General features: G+C 39.9%; 1 protein-coding gene across 5 annotated transcripts in view; it reads right to left on the reverse strand.

Moving 5' to 3' along the window:
* Window positions 1-9,710, reverse strand: part of frmpd4 (FERM and PDZ domain containing 4) — a 765,355-nt gene extending 755,645 nt beyond the window's left edge. For all 5 annotated transcript variants that reach the window (XM_043700607.1, XM_043700601.1, XM_043700602.1 and 2 more), the window contains exon 1: window positions 9,652-9,710. In XM_043700607.1, coding sequence (XP_043556542.1) covers window positions 9,652-9,695 — 44 coding nt within the window. In that variant the 5' untranslated portion in view covers window positions 9,696-9,710. The remainder of the gene's footprint in view (window positions 1-9,651) is intronic.
* Between the last annotated feature and the right edge of the window lie 705 nt (window positions 9,711-10,415).

Genomic DNA, 10,415 nt, shown 5'->3' on the forward strand with positions numbered 1-10,415 from the left:
ACAGTGGCTATCGTTATCAGCATCTGATCTCTTTCAGCTGAATATCTCCCTGGCTCGTCTTCCGTCTTTTGCTGCAAAGATGTTTCACATGAAAAAGGTACCTTTAATAGACATTGTTTTGAATGGCAGTCTCTCTCTAGATGGCAGTTTGTTTGTCTCTCTCTGGCTAACTCTCAAAATTCCAGCTACTTTTATACCCCAAACATCAGATCATCTCATTGTTTTGATGTTGTCAAAACTATAAAATTCAAATTAGATTGTGTTTTAGTATCCTGGGGCATAATTTAAACTGATTGGTTAAATTCGAACTGTTGTGAACATAGCAGCCAACTGTTACATATTTTCATCAAACTTCCCGTAACTCTGAGACTGCTAGTCAGTCACATGACAGGTGCCCGTAAACTCTCACTGCCAAAACAGATTTCACTCACTCTTAAACGTATGGTACATGCCTTCATCTTCATAACATGCACATCAGGATTCTTTGTGAAACACATTTGCCAGGAATTCTTTAATAGTTATTCTGAAATTTTTCTGAAGACCTTCACTTAGAAAAAAAGAGGAAGTGTTATGTTACTGTCCCTTTTGGGTACGTTATTGTCAGCATAATGTGACAGGGAGCTGCTTGGCCACTGACATCTTGTTAGCACCCCCTTGGTCTGGAGGAGGTCATGTAGCCAGGCAGAGCAGTACCAGGGGTTGCAGAAAAGAACGCCAGGAGACAAATGAGAATCTTCTTCAGGATCTCTTCTACCAGAACACTTAGCATAGCAATCCTGCATGCTTGCGCAGTTCCACTGAGAGAGAGTAGGGCCTTCTGTTAGTGTATGTTGATTAATGGGCTCTTTACAAAAATATGCTGTTATAGCACTTTTTTATATTGATGTACAAAAAGCTACTATGGTCACATGGTGTGTAGATCAATACAAATATCTAGTCAACACATCTTTTATTAAAGATCTATCTCGTTTTCCTCAGGAAAAGAAAGAGACAAATTTGCTGTATTATGGTTTTTGAAGGTGATGATGATGAAAATTACTCAAGGACTCATGGGTTTTTGAAAATCTGTCTTCAAACAGCTTATTTGACTTTTATTTCTTCTGAAATAATTCCCTCAAAAGGCTGTGAAAATAAATTCCCCTAATCAATCTTATATGGTTATGCAGGAATAATTCCTTATTAGAATTCAGATGAGGAATTATATAAAATAACATATGCTTTTTTGCACTGCAATTAAAGAGAATTGTTGAGTTATAGTTGCCAGTTATTTATATGTGCACTTGCTAGGTTTTGATACTGGCTGTATACAGTTAACATCTTACCAGTGGTATAAAAGAATACACAGTAAGACCTGAGGTTGATGAACTTTTCTAAGGCTTTTCCACTTGCAACTGATTTAATAGTTGTCTCTTACACATAGGCCTGATATTCATGGCCTCCACTTAGCAGCAACAGAGCATTATTGCGAAAAAAAATGATGGTTCTCCACCTACCACCCATCCTGCAGCTATCCCTAACAAGGTTTCTGGAATGTTCTTCAGGGTGGATACCTCATTTGGGAAAAAGCCTCGATATAAGAATCAAGGTCCTGTTGTGGTTGTGGGATACTCTGGCAAACCCTAAGCCCCAACCAGTGCATTGTTTAGGAGCCACTTTGACGAGTGTGCACTGTTCCCCTATCTACTCACTATTCACTATCTACTCACTGGGAACCAGGTATTGAGGGGGCTAACTGGCAATTTTACAAACATATGAATGAAGAGCAGGGATAGGCCGCTTTGTCACTTGAGTCGACTCTGCCAGAAGATCATGCATAATCTGTTTACTTCACATTCCTGACAACAAAGAGATAGCCATTCATCCTCGCTCATCATGGAGCTCTCAATCTTTGCCTGAAAAATATTCAAAAGTTCTGCTTCCACAGCCTTTTGAAGAAGAATTCCAAATACACACGACCCTCTGTCAGAAAAACATTCCATTTATCTCTGTCTTAAGTGGGTGATTACCTATCCTGAAATAGTTCCAGATCCTCTCATGAAAGGAAACTTCCTTTCTGTATGCACCCTGTCAAGATCCCTCAGTGTCTTTCCATTTTGATCAAATTGCCTCTTTCTCTTCTAAAGATCAGGGGATACAAGCGTAGCCTGTCCAACCATGCTACGTAAGAATGGGGAGGAGAAAAATGGAATGCCCTATCCATCACAGATCTTCAGACAGCTCTTCTACCTCCACCTTGGCAAGGAGCAGTGTCAGAAAAAAATCAGCCAACCAGTGTTAGTATAGTAAACTTTCTCTGAACTGCTTTCAATGCAATGACATTCTTCTTTAAAACAAAGTGACCAATGTTGTAAATAGTACCCTAAATGCAGTCTTGCCAATTCCTTGGATAATTGAAGCATAACCTCTCACTTTTGTATTCAATTCCCTTTGTGGTAAATAATTACATTCCTAATTACTTTCCCAATTATTGCTGTACCTCGATACTAACCTACTGTGATTTATGCACTTGGTCACCCAGATCCTTCTGCATCTCCAAACTCTGCAACCTCTCACTGCTGAACCAATATGCTTTTCCTTTCATTCTTCCTGTCAATAGGAATGTTGTCTATCCATTCATTTAAGGAATCAAAGTGACATTTATAACATAAAGGAAAGGATTCTTGTGAAACCAGGAGAAGCTCCTCCAATCATCTCTGGTAATGCACAAAGCCTAGAGCTGCCTTTAAGTACTGCACAAAGTCATTTATATCTGCTTCATTGCAAATCAGCAGTATTCCACTTGCCATGTTGTAGCCTCTGAGGTAGAACTACATAACTGCTCTGGCTCAGCAAAAGTGTCCACAGACAGATTGTTTGATGAAATTGTAATGGAATTATTTTGTGTTGTTTTTTATTGCAGGACCTCTGCTAACAGGATGCCTTACTAGTCCAGACAAGAGGGGCACAAGATCAAAGAATGTGGAGTAGCAGTAAATAGGAGATGCGCTTTGAGGGGAGCTGGATCTAGTAGCTAGTCACTGTCAGCCCATCTTGAGTGAAAGTAGCTTGGATGCCTCCTCCTTTCCTGCAGTGGGATTATAATAAGAACAGAGGCCTCACTCGAGCCAGGTGCTGACCACCAGGAATTTGAGGGCATGTTCTGGTGCATATACCACACCCAAGACATACCATTTCTGAGTGCTTTGCCCAGTTTCTGATTCAATAGGTTACTTATTCCCCTTATCATAAGCATGCTGTCCCTGTGTATTTGCGTGGCAGAGGCAAGTCCTGAACCTGATGAAGAGTGGGTGGCCCTTCTCATAAGGCAGCCAAGTCTCTGGTTCAGCTGGTGGCTGGAGGATGGCAACTATGGTCAAATGGTGGAGGAGGGAAGCATTGTGGAGGCTGTCAGGAGAGCAGGCATTCACCAACAAGTGCATGATGGCACACCAACTGAATGTTCATGCACTTGCAGAACATTGACCTTTAATGTGTGGGATCCACAGAATGAAGGGTGAAAAATCAATCTCACCTGCACTGTTCCCTCCAGCCTAGCAAAGCCTCCTGTCTGCTAAAGTTTCCTTTCCTGGTGAACTCTGCCTCCAACACTTCCTTGCAGAGATGCTTGGTGAAATTAGTTATAAATCACATAACACGAGGTTATAGTCCAACAGGTTTAATTGGAAGCACTAGCTTTCGGAGAGCTGCTCCTCCATCACATGTTTGTGGAGTACACAGTTGTAAGACACAGAATTTATAGCAAAGGTTTACAGTGTGATGTAACTGAAATTATACATTGAAAAATACCTTGATTGTTTGTTAAGTCTGTCTTCTGTTAGAATGACCATATTAATTTCACTTCTTTCATGTGTAAATCATAAAACATTTTTTTTAAAGTTACATTCTTAGGTGAACTTTAACAATTGGTGTCAGCTCAGATAATGTGTTGAAGTTGTTAGCCTCCTGTGTGCTGTTGTCTGTGCCATAATGTTTAGACTGATTCTAATCTAATACATGATTTAACAGGATCTTATATGGATTCATGCAGTTTTGAGCAAAGTACAATATAACTCTGCAAGTACAAATTCACCCCACAAACATATGTGTGTGTGTGTGAGAGAAAAATTATTTTTCCAGTGTGTGAATGGTATCATTAGTAGTCCTTCCTGCTGTGACCTGGATTTTAAAAATTTCATTAACATTGCTTCCCATTTCCATCCATCTCTTAGCTTCAGTAAATGCGACTCATGTGTGACTCTACTTTTCCATTCCTGGTCTTCTGTGTTTCCATTTCTATGGATAGGCTATTCGCTAAAATTTATAACAAGCACATAAAAAGCACAATACTGAGAACTAGATGTCTGAAATAACAGCAGAAAGTGCTGGAGAAACTCTGGCAACATTTGGAGTATTGTGTGTAATTTTGGACCCCATATCTCAGGACGGATGTACTGGCCTGGAATGTGTTCAGAGGATGTTCATGAGAATGGTCCCAGGAATGAAAAGCTTAACATATGAGGAACGTTGGAGGACTCTGGGTTTATACATGATAGAGTTTAGAAGGATGGGGGTGGTGGGGGTAGGGAGAGAAGGTGGTGGGGGATCTAATTGAAACTTACGGAATACTGAATAGCCTGGGCAGAGTAGAGGTTGGGAAGATGCTTCCATTGGTAGGAGAGACTGGGACCTGAGCGCATAGCATTAGAGTAAAGGGAAGACCTTTTAGAATGTTGATAAGGTGAAACTTCCTCAGCCAGAGAGTGGTGAATCTATGGAATTCATTGCCACAAAAGGCTGTGGAGGCCAGGTCATTGAATATATTTAAGACTGAAATAGATAGGTTCCTGAGTATCAAGGGGATCAAGGATTATGGGGAGAAAGCAGAAGAATGGTGTTGAGAAACTTATCAGCCAGTGATTGATTGGCAGAGCAGACTTCATGGGCTGCATGGCCTAATTTCTGCTCCTATGTCTTATGGCCTAAATTTGTGGATTCAATAGAGATTCAATAGTTACTTTAAGTACACTTCCTTACACCCTGCCCCCCATAATGATTCCATATCTCTCTCTCAGTTTCCTCCTCTCTGTCCTATTTGTTCCAATAATGTTACACTTGACCGTTCTCCCTTTGCTTTGTCCAAGGAGAGTATCAGTCTCATGTTGATAGTGAGATAGCTGCAGTAGATTGTGATGTAGAATCAGTTTGGGTGGTAGTGAGGAATAACAAGGGTAATAACTTACAAGTGTGAGTTATCTATCGTCCTCTGAAGAGTTGTGACACAATATGACAAAGTATAAATCAGGATCTAATGGAGGATCACTAAAATTGTCTTGGGTGATTTTTCTCTGAATATGGCATGGACATTACCCTGAGGAACTCTTGCAGAGTTGGTCTGGAGTTGAGATGAGTGGTATTTGCCAGGTATAACTCCAACCAATGGAGATGTCTTCTTTACATTCCCATTCCTATTTTTGCTAGGACTCTTTGAGGCCACACACACTTAAATGCAGCCTTGATGTCAAGGGCTGTCACTCTCATCTCCCCTCTGGAATTCAGCTCTTTTGTCTATGTTTGGACCAAAGCTGTAATGAGGTTGAGAGCTGATCTTATAATAAAATATAATGTGGATAGATATGAGGTTATCCACTTTGCTCAGAATGTTATCTGAATTACATTAGATTGGCAAAGGTGGGGTGTGCTCAGCGGTCTGTGCATCTGTGTATACCAGTCTCTGAAAGTAAGTATACTAGTGCAGCAGGTGATGAAGAAAACAAATAGTATGTGGTCTGCGTAGTGAAAGGATTTGAGGATAGGAGCAAGAATGTCTTGCTGCATTTGTACGTGGTCTTGGTGAGACCATACCTGGAGTATTGTGTTCCGTTTAGCCTTCTTATCTGAGGAGAAATGTTCTAGCTATGGAAGGACAGCAACAAAAGGTTTGTCAGACTGATTCCTGAAATGACAGTGCTGTCGTATAAAGAAATCAGAATTAGGAGTCACAGTCTAAGCTTACAGGTTAGGCTTTCTAGGACGGAGATAACAAGAGAAATTTCTTCACCTGGAGAGTGGTGTGCCTGTGGAATTCTCTGCCACAGGAAGTGGTTGAGGCCAAAACTTTGAATGTTTGTAAGTAAAAGTTAGATATAGTTCTTAGTGCTAACGGGATAAAAGGATATGGCGAGAAAGTAGATAAAAGGGAACTGAGTTGCACGATCAGCAACGATCGTATGGAACACAGAGAAGATTCAAAGGACCAAATGGCCTACTCCTGCTCCTATTTTCTACATTTCTAGACCACAAGTAATCTACAGGCATAAGGAAAGGTTGAGTGACTGGATAAACTTAGATGAAATTTAATCTAGGCATGTATGAGATCATGCACTTTGATAGGAAGAATCAAAAGACAGATTCTAATTTCAGTGGATAGACACTTGAGAAAAGAGCAACAGCGAAGGATCTAGGTGTTCTTGTGCATGCAACACATAAGGTTAGCATGTAGGTGCAGCAAGTATTAAGAAAGGAAATAAAACTTTGGCCTTTATCGCTGGAAGGTTGGAGTTTAAAAACAGAAGATTCTGCTTACAATTGTGCAGGATGTTGGTGGACTTTATCTACAATTTTGGTCACTGTCATTAAGAATGAATTGGCATTGGAGGCAGTTCAGAAAAAGATTGGCAGCGATGAAGGGGATGACTTATCAAGAACCGCTCATTTGACCATTATTGGTGACAATTTAGAAGAATGTTTCTTGAAACATACAACATTCTGAGGGGGCTTGACAGGATAGATGTGAGACGGTGCTTTCCCCAGTGGGGCAATCACAAACTAGGGAACATAATAAGGGGCCATTCATTTAAAATGGGAAAGTGAAAAAAAAATTCCCACAGCTGGTAGTGAACATCTGGTATTCCCTACCTCAGAGTTATGGAGGCTAAATTACTGAAAGATTTAAAGAGGAGTTGGATAGAATGTTGAAATATTAGGGAATTGAGGGCTCTGATCAACTGACATGAAAAGGAAGTTGAGAACTGTGGCAGATCAGCCATAATCTGGATGAATGTCAAGGCAGGCATGAGGAGTCATTGATTAGAGTGGTGCTGGAAAAGCACAGCAGGTCAGGCAGCATCCGAGGAGCAGGCAAATCGACGTTTCGGGCAAAAGCCCTTCATCAGGAATAGAGGCAGGAAGCCTCCAGAATGGAGAGATAAATGAGAGGTTTCCTCATTCCCCTTTCCCCCACCTCATCCCAGCTCCAACCTTCCAGCTCAGTTCCGTCCCCATGGCCTGTCCTACCTGCCTATCTTCCTTACCACTGATCCACGCCACCCTCCTCTCTGACCTATCACCTTCATACTCACCCCCATTAACCCATTGTACTCTATGCTACTTTCTCCCACCTTCCTCTCTGACCTATCATCTCCATTCCCACCATCATTCACCTATTGTACTCTATGCTACTTTCTCCCCACCCCTACCCCCCTCTCATTTATCTCTCCACTCTGCAGGCACTGTATCTCTATTCCTGATGAAGGGCTTTTGCTCGAAACATCGATTTTCCTGCTCCTCGGATGCTGCCTGACCTGCTGTACTTTTCCAGCACCACTCTAATCTAGACTCTGGTTTCCAGCATCTGCAGTCACTGTTTTCACCTACCATGAGAAGTCATTGGCCTACTCCAGTTCCATCTCTTATGTTCTTCATCCCCAACAAAGAGGCATATTGGACTTGAAACATTACTTTTTTTTTCTTCCACAGATGCTGACAGACTTGTTGAGTTTCAACAGCATTTTTAGTTTTATTTCGGTCCACAGGCATTCACAGTATATTGTTTCTATTCTTCTTCATAACTGTTCAGACATGCTGAGTATTTCTGGCACTTCTTGTTTTAGCTCACATGAATTTGTGGGTCCTGGAAATCATTTTCTAAATTATTTTTGATCATTTTCAATCCCAGATTTATCCTAGATGTATACAAAAGTGAAGCCGCCATAATCTTGCCAGGCCATAGAGCTGCTCTCCCATTACAAAGATGACTGATGGTGATTTAACATGAGGGTCATTATGCCTCAGGAGAGAGAAGCAATTGAGAAGGAGAGGCCTGCATGATAATCTCAGCCAGAATTTAATCCATGTCTGTTGGTGTCATTTTACATTGCACAATAGCCATCCAGCCAAATGAGCTAACTACATGCATATGTAGCATCTAATTAGAGGAGACAATAATAAACTGTTGAGATTAAAGTTTGTTTTATACCTGTATCATCTGAGACTTCACACACCTCAAAGCACATAGCTTACTTGGATGGCCATTTTTCCTGCATGCAAAAGATCCCAGGAAGAAACTCCCCCTCAAAAAACACTTCCCTCATCAAGTACTACATTATAATGTGAGTGATGCAGTTTCTAAAATCTTCCTCGTTCTTCTCTAAATGTTCCAGAATGCAGCAAAGTTCTTTCAAGTTGCACCAAATGTGTCCTCACTAGTGATCTGAAACATTTTATACAGAAGTAACCTTGACTGCATAATCATGCCTGTGGGCTTTTGAGAATTTCAATACACTATTGACTGTTTCTCTGGCTTTTGTGTCAATAGTTTGATGCCGCGGTCTACAAATTGCAAGGTTTGACTTTGGGGGATAGCAGAGCTTTTTGCTGATCAAGGTTAAAAGCAACAGTCCCAGAAATAGTCCTTTTTTGGCACTCAGTATTGGAAACAAACACTTCCAGAACAAGAAAGATGCAAATTAAAGTTCTCTCTGTTCTTTTGTAACCACATGAAGAAAATACCACTCCAACTGTATTTTTGATATCCAGCTGTTTCTATGACTGAACCAGAGTAGCAATGTCTTTCTAATATTTTCATCTTATTATTGATACAATTATCATCCCCTCTTTGCCCCATCCAAGAGATCTTGACGCACTTTTGAGTACTTTAACTGACTTTAGCACATGCTGTTGTGATTGCACAATGAAGGTTGCTGAGATTTCCAAAGTCATTGCACACTGCAAACAATAGGCTCTGAAATATGCCTGCAATCATTTGTCATTCTCGAGCTGGTGTTTAAACAGGTCATTCTGCATGCTAACAGTTACAATTTGCTTTAGTGTTCTCATTATTATTTCACATATGTTCAAGTGACATGTTTTTGGGATTACAAATGGTGTTCTTCACTAGTGGACTGCATTATACTTTTGAAATTATATTTATTAATGCAATACCAATTCAATCTTCATGACAATAAAAACAATCAACAAACCCATTACTTATCCTTATTCAATTTTTGTCACGGTATAAATTTCATTCCCCTTCCGACCCACGCCCAAGTATATGTGATGAATTATAATACGAATGTAACATCTATTACTTTGATAAAACACAGATTCACAGCAAGAACAATTGCTGTCTCAGGCTGAGATACTCCTGAGATTAAGATAGAAGACATCATTTATTCAGCAATAAAAATTATTAAGTCAACAATTACATATATTAGTAAATAAATTCTGATCATTTCCCACCACGGTATTAAAGATATCATAGGTTACTTCTTAGTTTGGGCTTCTTCAGTTATTTAATAACCACACAGCTTAGCTATCATTCCACAAGCACGTTAAACATTCCGAGAGAAAAACAAAATCCAATTACACACAAGTTAGAGATAAAAATATACCCACTGAATAACTGTGAAGATTCCAAGTTCAGTATCAGAAGGGTCCATCTTTGCAGAGTTAGGTGCAGTAAGGTAGCAATTTCAAAGAGGGTGTCAAATCCGTTACATAAATTCACATAGAAATATTGATGTCATTTACCGGCTTGGACGGAATGTACTTTCTTAGGTCATAGTACTTGGATTTTTCCCTCTGAATCACTTTGCCTTCTTGGATAAATCCTGACTATTAACAGACTGTCCTGTTTTCTCCAAGAGTGAGCTGCAACTGCCTAGAGCAAGAGAGAAGTCATTTTTTCTGCCTCAGTAACGATACAACATTGTGTTCAATGTGACTGCACCAGTCCAGAGAGGGATCACAACAGAACAACTGTCTCCTTGTACATGGACCTAAGCTACAAATATCAATGCCAGGATACAAAACTCATAGGGTCAATGCTTGATATGTGTTTCACAATATTTTATCTTTATTTTTGTTATTCTGTGGACATTCTACTAAGTAATGGTATTACAAGTGTTAGCTATGGTAATTTTTACTTTAAATCAGAGTATTATGATTCTAGCTGACCATAATACTGGACAAGTCTGATCCAAGAATGAAATCTGGCTTGATTTAAAAGATGTTTGTGTTTTCCAGTTTGTATACCTTGGTGGTCAGCTACTGAACTTATTCGCAAGAGGCTGCCAATTTATCATTAACAAAAGAACATCATTGCTTATTAGGCATAAAAAAAATTACATTGTATAATAATGGCATGAAACAATCTTATT

The sequence above is a fragment of the Chiloscyllium plagiosum genome, chromosome 12 (assembly GCF_004010195.1).
Source record: "Chiloscyllium plagiosum isolate BGI_BamShark_2017 chromosome 12, ASM401019v2, whole genome shotgun sequence".
Taxonomy (NCBI): domain Eukaryota; kingdom Metazoa; phylum Chordata; class Chondrichthyes; order Orectolobiformes; family Hemiscylliidae; genus Chiloscyllium; species Chiloscyllium plagiosum.